Source organism: Malaclemys terrapin, chromosome 2 (genome assembly GCF_027887155.1).
Source record: "Malaclemys terrapin pileata isolate rMalTer1 chromosome 2, rMalTer1.hap1, whole genome shotgun sequence".
In the NCBI taxonomy this organism is placed as follows: domain Eukaryota; kingdom Metazoa; phylum Chordata; order Testudines; family Emydidae; genus Malaclemys; species Malaclemys terrapin.
In genome coordinates, this window is record NC_071506.1 from 242,388,399 (window position 1) to 242,405,522 (window position 17,124).

The following is a 17,124-nucleotide window of genomic DNA, read 5'->3' on the forward strand; positions in this document are numbered from 1 at the left end:
GTAAAATGTATTGAATGCATGACATCTCTACTCAGAAGTGCTTAAAACACCTAAGGTAGCATTAATATGTTAGCAATAACTTTTATACCATAAGTATTTAAAACTATTCAGACACTGGATATTGCTTTCTTCCTTAAGCAATTTTGACACAATTTCCCAACCCCCCCGCCATAAGATACTTAACTGAAGAATGTAATCTGGACTTTATATTGATAAGGTAATGCATCTTGATTAAATTTATCAGAGTTAGACTCTGAAACTACGTTAAACCAGAAGTTCTCTAAAACATTCTTTGACATCAGTATGGAACGTGCAATAAATTGGGACTTCATGAGCTAATGAGGAAATCAGATTAAACATTCTAGACTGATACATGGTATATAGCAGTGAGAGGCTTAGATGGACACTTGTAATAAAGAAAGGAAAAAGGACAAAAGTACTGTTGATGGCAATAAATTCCTTCAGAAGTGTTATATGTACCTTTCAGCAGCATAGAATCATAGAATATCAGGGTTGGAAGGGACCTCAGGAGGTCATCTAGTCCAATCCCCTGCTCAAAGGAGGACCAATCCCCAACTAAATCATCCCAGCCAGAGCTTTGCCATATATTTTATTAAATTCTGTAAACCAGGAATTGTACACTATTATTAACTGCCATTAATTTTCTTTAAAAAAAATAAATTTCTTGCAGTTTACTTGAAAATTACTTAATTTATTTAAAAACTCTTCTTTCTACAGCCAGCAGAAGTGTTAAAATGTACATAATCTATCAGTCAATATACATGTTCTTAAATCATTAACCTGCTCATATATTATACTGTTAATTTAATTTTCTATGCTCTTCTAAAGAATAAAAAGCACCTACATTTCATACAGGGAGATGTTCACTTCACTGACTTCAATGGCTTTGCAGCCACTTAAGTCAATGGTAAAGTGGGCACAGCACCTACCAGTTGTATGAAAACCAGAGCACCAGTAGCAGCCATTTTGTTTTCCAGGTTGACTGAATTTTAAAATTATTTTTACAAAGAAAATCGAAATGAAGTGTTAGTTTCTGGCTTTTCATTAAACTTAGAAAACTAACATCAGAAAGTCAATGGAAGTGTCTACATGGAACACTTTTCTTATAATGCTAGACATTCACCTGTGTGCACTGAAGGAAAAGTTTAGTACTACCACATGATGCTTTTGTATTGTTCTCAAATGTTTTAGCTGAGATTAATTCATAGTTTAAAAGGCATATTATTCAGTACTGATAGGAAAGCAAGTGGTTTTTTTTAAACACACAGACCTACTCTCTATGAGCAGTTTGAGAGAACTGAATTCTGTTCATATCATCCTTGATTGCTTTGAAAAAAATAATCTGCTGAATCTACTAAGGACCTGATCTTGCAAAGTGCTAAGTGCCCTCAAATCCCATTTTGATAGATCAAGTCCTAAAACAGTTGTTTGTTTTTACACCTTCACTTTCCTAGATGATGCAATTGCTGGACAATCATCTTAATACATAAACAGGCATAAATTGGACAGTTATATATGCCAAGCCCTTGTACATACATAGGATCCTACCAAACTCACGGCCATGAAAAACATGTCACGGACGGTGAAATCTGGTCTCTTCCCATGAAATCTGGTCTTTTGTGTACTTTTACCCTATACTATAGGGATTTCACAGGGGAGACCAGTGTTTCTCAAATTGGGGATCCTGACCCAAAAGGCAGTTGCAAAGGGGTTGTGGTATTGCCACCCTTACTTCTGCATTGTCTTCAGAGCTGGGTGGCTAGACAGTGGAGGCTGTTGGCCACATGCCCAGCTCTGAAGACAGCTGCCTGCCAGCAACAGCAGAGAAGTAACGGTGGCAATACCATACCATGCCACCCTTACTTCTGCGATGTGCCTTCAGAGCTGGATGGCCGGAGAGTGGCGGCTGCTGACTGAGGGCCCAGCTCTGCAGGCAGCAGCACAGAAGTAATGCTGACAATACCATACCATGCCATTCTTACTTCTGCGCTACTGCTTACAGCCGCTCTTCCTGGGCTCCTGACCAGCAGTCGCCGCTTTCCAGCTGCCCAGCTCTGAAGGCAGCGCCGCCATCAGAAGCAGTGCAGAAGTAAGGGTTGACGTACTGCAACCCCACCATAATAACTTTGCGATCCCTCCACAACTCCTTTTTGGGTCAGGATCCTTACAATTACAACACTCTAAAATTTCACATTTAAATAGCTGAAAACACGAAATTTACAATTTTAAAAATCCTGTGACATGAAATTGACCAAAATGAATCGTGAATTTGGTAGGCCCCTATATTTAAAATTATATATGTTCACTATCTTTTCTTTCACTGAAAAGCACAGTGTTGGCAGCAACTAAACAGAAGAAATAATAACTCTTGTAAAATTCATCAAGCACAAATGGTACAAGATACAGTAAATAGGAAGTAAGCATGAATTAAAATGTATCAGTACCATGGAAGATAAGTGGTCTTTCAAATCATTCATATGCACTGAAAGAGAAAACAGTGATAACCTATCCCTTTTTTTATTTATAGGGAATGCTACTTAGAAGGATATCCAGAAAATTATAAATCCCTTTTCATAGATTTGCTAAAATAAAAGGAAATCTTTCAAAAAACAAACCAAAAAATCCCACAGGGATGAATACAATTAAGACTACTTAGTTTAAAACATGTTTTGTAAACCATGATCCAACAACAAAATTCTATCTACAGTAGAAACTTATAAAACAAAGCAAAACCTATGAACACACGTTCAGTATACAAATCAACAAAAGGTCAAAGAAAAGAGAGACAAATGTGAAATGAAATACAGACCATGAAAAATAAAACTATGCCTTAAATTTCACCAATGGTCCAAATTCAGTGTGATGTAAGCTAACAAATACCTAACAACTTTAATAGGAGTACCACCTGCTTACATCAGGGCTTGTATGCCTGTCTGCAAACGCTGACAGACAAATGACCTCCTGGTTAAGTAGCTACCTCAGGAATCTCACTTCTTTGGTAGGTGGAACTTGATACTCTGCTTGGTCTCTGAGGAGCAAGGGAAAAAGAACTGTGTACTGCCATTGGATAATTAATGAGGAAGAATTAGAGCTTGTCTTGAGGAAGCCCATGTATCCACTCTTCCAACCATAAGGCGAGCACTGCAACAGCTAAGCACCGAGTGAAAATGTTGGCCAGAGAATAAAAAGAAAGGTGAAACACACTGGAACTTCCTTTCAAGTAAAGATGATACGTGCTGATGAAACCTCATTCTCTTTGGAACTAAACAAAATTCTGTATTCCACACTCTCTGACTGGCTCTCTTTAACCAAAAACACTTCCAGGTGACACTCAGCATTTTTGTGTGTAACCAAGTAGCAAACAGAAAGCAACATAAGGTAATTATACCTGTTGCAATCCTTCTGTACCATATGCTGCCCTCATTTCTTCTAGTTCTCTGTTTAGCTCTTCAATCTCTTGTTGTTTCCCAGCCAATTCATTCTCCATCATCTGTAGCCGTGTCTGAGAGTGCTGCATTTCATGCTCAGAATAAGTCTCTCCAACTCCAAATTCTTCTTCCTAAATCAATCCAAGTTCCTTAACAACCCAACACTTATATGTTTTCTCAAGGTGAGCAGAGTCAAATTTTGAATTCTCTATCAAATACCACATTAGAACATTAAAATATAACATAGCATTTAGGAGCTTATTGCCATGGTAACCTGCCTTGTTGGCATAATTTACACCTTAAGAGCACTGACATACAGTACTTCTGTGAATTCTGTATTAAAAGGCTAAGCTTTATACTAGAAGGAGTATTTTTTGTTTTCCCTAAAGTTTAAAAGAGGCAACATTATACATATTAAGATGTCATGAAACAACAACAAAGCTAGATAACATTGCATACCACAGAATTTTTGTTAGTAAGCCAGGTAGTTTTGTTCAACCAGAATATTACTATACAAATTGCATAAGGTTTTTAGTACCCAACATTAGTAAAAGGATTTTATTTGTAATACTATACCCTGATTAAGTCTGCTGGTATAGCTGTTCTTGTCACAAAACTGCAACCATTTACCTGTATAAAGACAATTTCTAGACATATTATAATTTAAGATGCAGCTTAAATTCTAGCTTCCTTTCATTTGAGATGTATCTGATTATTTTTGTAGACAAAACCTTGTGAGTAGAGAACAATCACTTCATTTGAAATGCACACAGTTAGTATATACTGTTCCAGAATCTGATTGTTTTGCACAATTCAGATATACCTAATTGTATCAAAAGTAGCAAGGGTTATTGTTTTGTAATTTAGAGCCTCTCATATTAAGTAAACCTGGGCTGATGTCTTTAGGATATAAACTGCATTAGAATTCTTATAAACAAAGAAAACAAGGAAATTCAGATTTAAAGCTTCACATTTTAAATGTTATAATATTAAAAATCAGTAACAGAACATACAATATGAGCAGACTGAACAAATAATACATTTTAAACACAAAATATTTTGAGTACACACATTTAAAAATGGTGACGAGAAAAGCTCAGTAAAGAGTACCTTAAATTACTAAACTCCTCTCCTCATCCATTTTTTGTAAGGTGTGCACTTCATAATTTGCTATTACTAATCACTCTCCCCTGGAATCAGAGTTATTATATCGTATTCTTGTAATCTGAAATAATTTCTTACACTGAAAAATGTACAAGACACTTTGGATTTAAAATAAAATATCTGAAAATTATTTCTTCCCTTTCACTTACCTGCTGCTGTCACACGGTGCAGCGTCCATCAGAATTTTGACTCTAGAGACCACATAAGCCAATAATAAAGAGACTCCAAAATTTTAAGTGCATCCCAAAAACAATACTTACAGATCAACAAGAAAATTGTAAGAAACAAACACAAAAATACACAGGGCTTTTACTCAGCAGGTCCTTTGACCCATGTGTAAAATGGTGTAACAAAAAACTGCCACATTCCTCTCAGAGCTCCTCTCCACATAAGAATCTGAAGTAGGAGTGAGGATTTTGGAGAAGGGGAGCTACTGTATATTTATAGAATTTCAGTTCCACCCAACATTATCACTGTAGCATTTAAGTAAAAAAAAGTATAAAATCAGCGTTTAAGTAAAAAAACAGTATGGAAATCTGCTTAGGAATTGTCTAGGCAGGGCAGGGCTTAATTACAATATGAAGGCATCATGTCTGTGCAAACCCTAAAGTCTAACATCAAAATGCACTGGCATGCAAGGGATCAAAGTCTGACCCCCAAGTTTGATTAAAGCAGTAGGGTATCAAAAAGAACAATGCCTCACTCCTGAATGACATTTTGGTAGAGACACAGAGGGTTGCTGACTCACTTTGGGGGGAGTCAAGTCCAGACCTCCTCTACAATAAGTAAGGTCACCAAAACATAGTCTAAGTTTGAGAGGGAATGAATACTGTAAAATACTGTAAAAATCAGGGGATCCCAATAAACTCCAATAAACTCCTCTGCCCCCATATGGGCACAGCAGGTACTCTTAACTCTGCAGGGCAACTGACTGCCACTACATTCACCCAGCATTTGCACTGTAGCTACTAACATGAGGCCTTAGAACAGATTTGGGCTTCTGGTCCTATCACAATAATAACAGATTAGTAGGAACAAAACATGAATGTAAACAAACAAAATGCTACTTTTCTTTTTCCTTTATGTACTCCAATTTCTATTGGCTCTTAAATTGATAAATAAAAACACTGACTACCGAAGAGTTATACGCCACATCTGTTGGATGCCCACAGTGGTCCTCTGGTGTTGAGTATAATCTCTGTACTTCTCCCATCTAATTCTCTGTGGAATCTATTATACTTTTTCTCTTTTGGCATGGTGCAAGGTGAAACCTAACAACGTTTTTAATACATTTCATTTGGTATTCCGAAGTGTAGACTGAGCACAATGGAGAGATCTGGGGGTGCCAAACAGGTATATTTTAGACATGGAAAAGTATTGCCTGTAGGAAAGCTGGCAGACGATTACAGGAATGTGCAAACACTGATTTTGAAATATCTTGTTTTAAAATAGATTATAAATTAATTTGTAATTTTGAAGTCCACAATCCTGCAAACGATTCAATGCTTGTGGACCTCTGTGCAAAGCTCATTGATTTTAATGGGTTTCCATATGGGCATACTGGGTTGCCTATACAGAGCTCCCTACAACACTGGCATCTAAGTCCATATATATCATTGATCATTGATTTGAAATCTTACAATTTAATTTCTACTTTTAAAATTTTGCAATGCACCTTTAAGGCTGAAATGTTCTTAAATCACACTGGTGTGCCTACGTACTGCAGCATATAATACATGAAATCATCCATCTTTGGAGATCCTGGAAATATTGAGTAACTAAAGAAAACAGTTTTTAATCTTAGTTCTGAATTTTCCTGTTTTCATTATTATCTTAATATTTTCACAAGAAATATTCCCCAAACATAAAATCTCTTTTAAAATGTTTATAATCTATCGTGTAAAGGCAAACGTGCTTTAATTTATACTTTATTTTATACTGTTTAAGCAAAAGCAGACTTAAATATCACAAAACTAACCAAGCAGCACCACTGAATATAGTGATTCATGACTACTGCCACCAGGGGTCAGCACAATTTTTTTGAGCCATTGCACTTTAATGTACAGTATAGCTATCACTGTCAAGCTCCATAAAGATGATTTTAGATCCTATAGACCTCGGAATCCCTGACATGCTACCACCCAAACTGCAGCATCAATCTGCTATATGGAGCTATTTCAATGCTATTAGAAAGATTTGTTTAGAAATTAAAAAATTACTTTCCAATATAAATTATCAAGTTTACATGTCAAAGCATTGGCAGTGTAGGACAAATTTTAATATATAAAAGAATAGCATATTATTGACTGACAGAAACTTTCAGGTCAGAAAACAAAAAAAACCCAAAGCCCTTAATTTCATTATATATGAGTTTCTATAAAAGCATCTGGAATGGGTAATGTATTTTTATTCCACATCTTTAAAAGAACTCATATTTATTTGTTTTAGTTCTTTATTTCAATGCAAGGATTAAGATATACATTTTATTCAGGAATTATTTCACTTTTATTGCCAATTATTATTCCATGAACACAGAAGTTTATAATATCAATACTGGCAGATGACATTGCTTGCAGCCTGCAATGTTGCTAACTGCTAACGGTCTCTTTTAATGGGTCCCTCTTTTAAACTAAATGAGAAAACACTGATTCTGAAAATATACACAAAGTGCTGAATCCTCAGCTTTTGTACTCTTATAATTTAGTGCTTTTTAGTTGTCACATATTATAGCAACATCACAACATATTGAGCACTCCAATAAGTTTTAGTCTGATTACTACAAAGAATTTATCTAAGATTCTAGCACTATAATATCACCTTGGCAAAACCTATTTCCATACATTCTTATTTTTAAACTGTGGATAGGCAGAAGATATTTCCTGTTCGTGTCATATAAACAATTAGAATAAAGACTTAAGCCTAACAATAACAGATTCACAACCTTTTAAATCCACAGAGACTTTAACAGTGATTTTTAAAAATATGTGATGGCTGTGTTACTTAATTTATTTTTCCATTATATAGTGCATTAGAAAAATTTCTTCATTTTAAGGTTAAAGACTATTGTTTACAATGTAATTAGTTTTGCCAATAACAAACTTATTTTCTTCATCTTCCTCAACAGTGACTAAAAATATTTCTTAGGTTTGAAAAAAAGAAAAAGAAGTTTTGGCTACTGTCTTTTAGTACTTGTCTTGTAGAAGTATGGAATACAAGTTTATATTTGGACCTACGGAGAAGCAGCATCAAGAAAGGTAAAAAACAGTGCTTGCTACTGGGAAAAGCTCAACTTCCCCTTAGTCTTGAATTTGAACTGTAACCCTGACTAGATTACTAATCATCACCATTATTTAATTCTAAAGGCTACATAAGGTCTCATATTAGTTTAAAATAAGTAATTTGTTACAAACAGCATATTCTGTATATATTCATATTTTGGATTTGGTTACCATGTCCACAACTGTGGATTTGCACAGGAGACTGAAGGAAAGAGAAGATTTCATTTATAATAATAAAATTCCTGTAAGACAAGAATGCTGATATCTGCAGTTACTGTTTCCCGCAACTTTGCTTAGGAAACTGTACTCTATCATTAGACGGAGCCATTATGAGCAATGTCCCTCAAAGAGGGATATATTTATTTGTCACTGGACTTTATCCAGTTCCCCAAGAGAATTAGCTAACAAACAAGAAACATATTGCTCACTTTGCCAGCTATAATAAAACAAACAACTTTTAAATAATACAAGTTAAAAATATTCCACTTGAAAGCATGACTACTATTTTTTTAGCATTATTTCTGACTGAAAAGGTTTAAGTAACTTTTTTTAAAAATGAAGCCTCTTTAAATAATCAGAAGAAAGAAGGGAAGCAAAGAATAAGATGGGTAACACTAATAAACTCATCACCAGCCTGTTCAAGTTGCCAAGCACACCTGGCTCTCACCAACTTCAAATTAAATTGTAGGTTTTTAGCATTTCCAAACATAAGGCGCTACATGCCTGAAACAAAACTGAGTTCAAGATTCAGTCTCCAATTCCATACAAAATTTGTCCAGTCTATGCTATGGTATACAGAATTTAATTTTCTCTCACCTTTAAAAATTCTCAATGTTACAGATGGCTGCAGTTGTTCATTAACGTAAATGAAACATATTTATTACTAAAAGTGTTATTATGGCTGACCTGAATACACCTCTACCCCGATATAACGTGACCCGATATAACACAAATTTGGATATAACGTGGTAAAGCAGCGCTCCGAGGGGGCGGGGCTGCGCGCTCCGGCAGATCAAAGCAAGTTCAATATAACGCGGTTTCACCTATAACACAGTAAGGTTTTTTGGCTCCTGAGGACAGCGTTATATTGGGGTAGAGGTGTATATGCTTGATGACAACTCAATGCAGTTCCAAAGACACATGTACACTGGTTCCAAGATCTCACTGCAGACAGTGAAAAACTTCACTGACTTTTAACAATTAAAAGGAATGTACGGAAAAGCTGCACACCTTGCATCTTAACAATCATTGCTCGATTTTGCAAGCCAACCACCATTTGAACTGCATGCACAAGTTTCTCACTATCTACTTATGTTTTGGAACAAAATTATTACTTCATAAGAAAAGGGAGGGGGATTCTCTCACAGGAAAGAGAACAAGAGTTCCTAGAAAAGAATGAGTTCATACATAGGTTTTTTTTTGCATTTTCGTTTTCAAAGAGGCTGAAAAATGGGATTTTTTTTTAAAGTAGAGTTCAGAACTAGATCTGGTTACAATTCTACAATATTAGTCTTCTGTGGTCTTTTGGCATTTAAAATACTGCTATTAAAATCTCTAACATTAACTGTAGATACTAAGGAGAACCTTTTGAATACCAAAAAAAGAGTACAGACCCACAAGGTGCTGGGCTAAACTCTTCAGCTCAGGGATTGTGTCTTCACCTATCCTTCTACAGGGTGGATGCTACCATAATCTAAATATTAAATAACTAACCCATGCTCATCCATAATTATGAGACATTACATCAATGTCCTTCAATGTCTCAATCTCCCAGGACTTGCATGTTTTCTTGGGATTTTTGCTCTCACTTTCTGCAATAGCTGCTCCTTACATCAGACTAGAGGTTTTGATTATACTTTTGTATGGCTCTCAGTTATCCCGGGGGGAGGGATAGCTCAGTGGTTTGAGCATTGGCCTACTAAACCCAGGGTTGTGAGTTCAATCCTTGAGGGGGCCACTTGGGGGATCTGGGGCAAAATCAGTACTTGGTCCTACTAGTGAAGGCAGGGGGCTGGACTCGATGACCTTTCAAGGTCCCTTCCAGTTCTAGGAGATGGGATGGGATGGGATATGTCAGAGCATGTCATACTGCTCTCGGCTTCTGAGGCATTGAAGGCTGGCTCTTCATGTTCAATGGGTGTGGTACAAATATCTCACTGTAGTATACATTCTAAACATAAAAATACCATAGTAAAGTCAGTTCTGTGCACAGAACTGTATTTGTTTCCTTTTTAATGGTAAACTGTGTGTGTGAGTTGCCTCCTTTCCTCAACACACACACAGAGCTCCTGATGATTCTTTTAATCTTCTCCTACTTCTCACCCTTCACCAAAACATATAACAAGAAGTGTGCTGTGCCCAGGTATCTGAGATATGAAATCTCTAATCAGAGCATATAACCTGGATTTCCTTCAGGTAGAGAGGAACAGGAGCCACTGGTTACCCAGCAGAAGTAATATAAGCAGAGCTGGCAGCTCCACATATGCCAGGTTGCCTGACATTTCCCACTATCAGATCCTGCTTTCAGTTACCTAACATGGCAAAACTTTAACCATTTGGGCTCAAATCTTCCATTCCAGGTGCAGGGCCGGATTAACGCAGGGGCTTTAGGGGCTGCAGCCCAGGGCCCCAGGCTAAGAAGTGCCCCAGCGCAGCAGCGCTCAGGCAGGCTGGCTGCATGACATGGCCCCACACTGCTCCCAAAAGCAGTGGGCTGCTGGCAACTCTCTGCGGCCCCGCACGCTGCCCCTGCTCCTAGCATTGTCCCCACAAGTCTGGTTCCCGGCCAATGGGTGCTGCAGGGGTGTGCAGAGTTGTCCAGCAGCCGTCCGCTTCCGGGAACAGCATGGGGCCATGGCATGCAGGCAGGCAGCCTGCCTGAGCCCTGCTGCGCCACTGTCCAGGAGCCACCTGTGCTAAGCACCTCCTGGCCGGAGCCTGCACCCCACACCCTGTCCCAGGTCAGAATCTCCTCCTGCACCAAACTCCTTCTCAGAGCCCGCACCCCTCACCCTCTCTTGCACCCCAACACTCTGCCCCAGCCTGGAGCCCCCTCCTGCACCCAAACTCCCTCCCAGAAAGAAACTAATATAACAACTGTTCTAAGGTAAGAATTAGGCTATTTTGAATTAATTTAACTATATTCAATATATTTTAAGACTGAAATGTAATCACATAACGGCTTTATGTTAATTAAAAGGCAAGTTTAGTATAGAGCTAATAGCCTCGATGTTATAATTGTGATCATTTTGTTTTAAATTAGGAAAAAGAATTGTATACAGGAGCCCCACAAAATCTAATAGCCTTGGGCCCACAGGAGAGTTAATCCGGCCCTGCCAGGGTGCCAGCTGCAGGCTGAATTTTTTTTGAAACGTTTCAGTCAAAACAGTTCAGCCATCTCAGAGAAGTAATTTAGGGAAAGATATAGTGTTTTGTCATGTTAAAAAATCCTTACTATGGTTCCATTGAGAAGCTTGAACGCCCCATGCTTTGCAGCAGGGACTTGACATTTGGCAGGAGGGTCGCTTTTGTGGCAGGGATGTGCCTTTTGCTATTCCCATGAAAATCTGGCCAAATGTTATAAGCTTTTTAAAATCTCAACTTGCACATGTTCAGTGGAGGCTTTTTAGAACTGCACAGCTAAAATAAAATCTGCAAAACTCCATCGCATTCAGAATGCTCTAGCCCAGGGGTCTCAAACACGCGGCCTGTAGAGTTATATGCACATTAAGAGAACATTAAGGTTGCTAAAGAGCTCCTATGTGATGCTAGGCAAGTCAATTATACCAAACTTTTCGCTAAGGGCTTGCCTTCACTGCAGAGTTATAACTCAAGTACTGCCGCCAGCTTGAGTCCCATCCACACGCAAAATCCCTTGAGTGTGGTTGTGCTTTTAACTTGAGTTGGCTGGCCTGGCAGGGGATATAAGCTAAAATTTACACTTAGTTTACGAAGTCTAACAGAACCACTAGTATGGATGCAGGCTATCTCCTCTCGAGCACTGCTGGTCCTCCAATGCCTTCCCACAATTCCCTCTGGATCCCCAGAAAGGATGGAGAAGTTCTCTCACAAATCACTGGGAAAGAATTCATAGAGTGGCTTAGCTTACTGCAGTGCAAAGAACTATGGGATATATCCCCAAAAGTCTGAGTGTCACACACAAGTGAGTGCAGCATCGGTGTGGATACAGTAGTTTGAGTGTTATTTCGCAGTGTGGTCTCTTTCACTCAAGCTGGGATAACTCAAGAGGAGTAACTCAAGTGAAGATCACTGCAGAGTTAACTCTGCAGTGAAGATATACCCTAATTGTATGTTCCTCATTTTCTGTGTACCCAACTTGAGACCCATACTCTGATTTGCAGAAGTGCTGTACACTCACATCAGCAAACTGAAGTCAGTGGGAGTAGGGCCATCAACATATAGAGTGCTATATGAAGCTAAGTACACTGAAAAAATAGGTTGTAGGCATTTCAGACTGAGCACCTAAAATTTGTGGACACTTTTTACTTTAATCTCTCTGTTCCTGAATTCCCCATCTGTAAAATGGGAATAATAATAGCCTCTCACCTAACAGCAATGTTGTTAAGATAAGTTAATTAATGTTTGTGAAGCACTCAAATACTATAGTGATGAGTGCCATGGAACAGCCCCTGAGGAAATTAATAACTGTATTCAGAGCAGGGTTTGAATTGTGTGCAATAAATAAGGCAATAAAGCATTGAACAATTAAGATAAAACAAAATATTGAATAGCTGCTGATTTAATGAGCACTGAATGAGGCAGGGGTCTTGGGAAAAGACTGTATGCGAGCATGTAATTAATGCGTATGCACCAGGGGCCCAAATTAAGGTTGTTCAAGCACCCTATATTCTGGCATTTTCTAACTTTTCAGAGACTGGCTTTGCAACCTTAATCATATTTTAACATAGCTTTTGTATGTGTAATAAATTGGCCAGCATGTGTTATATCGAATCAAATTTATTGTTCTCAAATTGACAATATTACAATTTTTCTACTTGTGTTAACTGAGAAAGTTAGAGCTGGAAATTGTTGGGAATTGGCAGGGATAATACTATATGTTACAAGGCTCACCATAAATACAAAGTAACATATTTAATTATAAACTCTAATGATCAAAGAAACTATTATAGTTTTTGAGGAATCCTCAAGAGATAAGAAAATTAATAGCATATTGACATGAAGTTAATTATTAATAATGCTCTAAGGGCCTAATCCTGCTCTCAATGGCAAGATGACAATGACTTCAGTGTAAACAGGATCAAACTATTTCAAGGTATTTCTTTTTAAAATTAACTAATTTTCTGAACAAGTTTTCATTTTACTTACAAGTTAAAGATAATCACTCAACTTGGCGTTTAATTCTCCACAGAAAATTAACATAGGGAAGTGGTTGCATAACAGAACTCTGAACAGTACCATTAAAGTGCAGTTGTAGTGAAGAAACCATTACATTGGTTTACAAACCTACTACTTTATTAGGTATAGTATTTATCCTGTTATTTATCTGGCATGCTGCTTGTTTAATTGTGACTGCTTTAAAAAAAGTTATATTTTTATGTTATTTATAACATTTTCAAACTAATACTTCCTTTCTCTTTTTTTTAAACAAAATATTTAAAACTATTCCACAATGTTTAAATGTGACACATAAAAAATGTAAAATGTTACTTCATTCTTACCTCAGAACTATAATCATCTGCTGTAGTGGAAATTTCACTGTCTGGCTAAAATAGGAGAAAAATAAAAATATTTACAATGTTAACAGACTTCAAAACATTAAACATAATTTCTATCTATTTTTGTGTATTTGGACAGTAGTTAAAGCCACCTGAAGAAGTATATCTAGTTAAAATACTCATGTTATCCATTAGAATCTACAAAATGAAAGCCATTTCCAGCTCTCTGAGGCCTTGTCTATACGTATAGCTATACCAGCAAACCCTCCTAGTGGAGATGCAGTTTATATAGACAAAAAAGTGCTTTTGCCAATATAGCCAATACCAGTCTCTGCAAAAAATAAGCAGTGCTGGCAGAAGTGACATTACTCTACATGCAAAAGTTTCTAGTGTTGCTCCGGCCTCAGATGTGATTATGCAAAGCAGCGAACACCTTCAATTTCCAGTTAATGAGCGCTGAAGGTGATTTCTTGCAGGAGGCGCTTAGGCTCAGGTACGTAGGCTCAAATCCTGCAATCAGATCCACATGCATTCAAGCAATTGCAGGAATAGAGCTTCAATTTTGAAAGTAACAAATATGCCCAATGAATGCCTGATTTATTACCAAACATGATTATCAATGTGGGGCGAGGGATAGCTCAGTGGTTTGAGCATTTTGCCTGCTAAACCCAGGGTTGTGAGTTCAATCCTTGAGGGGGCCACTTAGGGATCTGGGGCAAAATCAGTACTTAGTCCTGCTAGTGAAGGCAGGGGGCTGGACTTGACCTTTCAAGTCCCTTCCAGTTCTAGGAGATAGGATATCGCCATCAATTAATTAATTTATTTATTTATTTATTTTATGTGATACAAAGCATCAGTTTATGTTTCAATATCTAAAGGGTTCTCTCTACAACAAAACTTCAGAGGTAGTCACATGAAATCCATACTTGGCACGTTAAAAATACTATTTATCTTTCCCAAAGCTAAATTATGTAAGGGTACTGTGACGGGTTGGATCACAGAAACCCCCTTGGGAGCTGCCACCCAATGTGCAAAGACTACCCCTGCTTCTGTTTTCCCTGCCAGCTCAGGACTCCAGCACCCTGTCTTGCTGAGCCAGACACTCCCGTCTGGCTCCAGACACAGACCCAGGGTCCGAATCACTTGTCCCAAAGCTGCAAGTTTACCTGAAAACAGCTCGCAGTAGCGTGCTTGTCTTTAGCACTCAGATGCCCAACTCCCAATGGGGTCTAAACCCAGATAAATCCGTTTTACCCTGCATAAAGCTTATGCAGGGCAAACTCATAAATTGTTCGCCCTCTATAACACTGATAGAGAGATATGCACAGTTGTTTGCTCCCCCAGGTATTAATACATACTCTGAGTAAATTACTAAATAAAAAGTGATTTTATTAAATACAGACAGTAGGATTTAAGTGGTTCAAAGTAGTAACAGACAGAACAAAGTAAGTCACCAAGCAAAATAAAATAAAATGCGCAATTCTATGCCTAATCAAACTAAATACAGATAATCTCACCCTCAGAGAGGCTTCAGTAAGTTTTTCTCAGACTGGACATCTTCCAGGCCTGGGCACAATCCTTTCCCCTGGTACAGCTCTTGTTGCAGCTCAGGTGGTAGCTAGGGGATTCTTCATGATGGCTCCTCTCCCTCTCTCTTCTCTTCCCCCCTTTATATATCTTTGGCATAAGGCGGGAACTCTTTGTCTCTCTGGGTTTCCACCCCCCCTCACTGGAAAAGCACCAGGTTAAAGATGGATTCCAGTTCAGGTGACATGATCACATGTCACTGCAAGACTTCATTACTCACTTGCCAGCACACACATATACAGGAAGACTCACAGGTAAATACAGCCATCTGCAGACAATGGGAGTCATCAAGATTCCAAACCATCATTAATGGTCCACACTTTACACAATTACAATAGGCCCTCAGAGTTACATTTTATATTTCTAGTTTTAGATACAAGAGTGGTACATTTATACAAATCAGATGATCATACTCAGTAGATTATAAGCTTTGTAATGATACCTTACAAGAGACCTTTTGCATGAAGCATATCCCAGTTACGTTACATTCACTTATTACCGTATTTTTTCTAAAACCAGCTCAGTTACATTATATTGACTTATTATCAAGTTTTTATAAAACCATATAGACTACACAACGTCACAGGTACACTTTAAAACTTAATTCTTTATAGGCAAAAATGGTGGAAGGGGACATGTCCAACATTCTTAAGTCAGTTAGAGCCTTTCCATTTACTTAAATGGGTGTTGGATCAGGTCCCATGTAATTAAATACTCTCAGGGAGATTTTCAAAGACACAAATAGCACAAATAGTTAGATGCCTAATTTCCATTGACTTTGAATGATGCTGAATTGCCATTTGTACTTTTGAAAATCTCCTCGAGAGGTCTATTGGAGCCCTTCAGTTTTTTGCTATTCAAATGCCATACTTTCTATAGATTTCAAAATGTAAATAAAATATAACACTTCACAAAGAAATCACAAAATTCAAAACTGTTATATTTAAAGAGTAAACAAAACTTTTGTTTAAATATGAACATTTATTCATAGATTCGAAGACCAGAAGGGACCCCTGTGATAATCTAAATTATCATATTATTGTGGGGATTTATAACTCATAAAACTGATAGGGTTGTATAGACCAAAAAGATCCACTTTAAGAATAAGAAAGTATTATAGTGAATATAAACTGAAGTTTATAACAGAAACCAAAAAGGTGTTTTTAAATTCTGAGCACTTGCACGGACTAAAATAATATTAAAGTTAGCCATTCAGAATTGAAATAAGTATTGTAGAATTCCCTTAACTGGGACATTCCAGAGGACAGCCTATTATCACAATTAGGCCATTATGCCATTTAAGAGAAAAGGCTGTGATAAACTTGAAAACAATCAATAGGAATCTGAGTTCCATCCCACTATTTACAAAAACTTTATGTAACTCAAATGTTAATTTTTATATTTTCTTTACCATATAAACTTGTTTTACAGAAATATTTTAATAAATATATGAACATAACAGTCTTTAAGATAAGACGATTTCATCCTATTCTGAATAATAAAAATGAAATTCACTGCTTTTATCATTTTTATTTCTTCTCAATTTAATGTTTATGTGGTAAATTTTGTATTAACAGGCCATGATTTAGAATTATTTAACACATGACAGAACCACTCACTCACTTGGCACCTGTCAAATACATTCCCATTAAATGCAATTTATGTTAATACCATCCTAGGACCAGAAATTTTGGCAAGATTTCCCTGGTGGAGTTTTCAGTGAACAACTACTTTAGAAGGTGGGGTTTGTACTCCTGAGGAATGACTAAAGGGTCTGATCATCAAAACTACCTGAAGATGGGAGTGTGCCTGAATTCTGGGTAATATGCCCTCCTAGCTTCCTATAGTAGTTGTGCAACCAGAGAATGTACAGACAGCTGTGGAAGCAGAGAAAGAACTTTCAGAGTAACAGCCGTGTTAGTCTGTATCCGCAAAAAGAAGAACAGGAGT

At 37.4% G+C, this 17,124-nt stretch overlaps 1 protein-coding gene across 5 annotated transcripts in view; it reads right to left on the reverse strand.

Annotated features, from left to right (window-relative positions):
- The window catches only part of AKAP9 (A-kinase anchoring protein 9), a 206,306-nt gene that overhangs the window by 118,132 nt on the left and 71,050 nt on the right, over positions 1–17,124 (reverse strand). For 4 of the 5 annotated variants that reach the window (XM_054020481.1, XM_054020480.1, XM_054020479.1 and 1 more), the window contains exons 3-5: positions 13,591–13,635; positions 4,026–4,079; positions 3,410–3,580 (exon numbers count right to left, since the gene is read on the reverse strand). In XM_054020481.1, coding sequence (XP_053876456.1) covers positions 3,410–3,580; positions 4,026–4,079; positions 13,591–13,635 — 270 coding nt within the window. The remainder of the gene's footprint in view (positions 1–3,409; positions 3,581–4,025; positions 4,080–13,590; positions 13,636–17,124) is intronic. The other variant, XM_054020483.1, reaches the window with a different exon arrangement.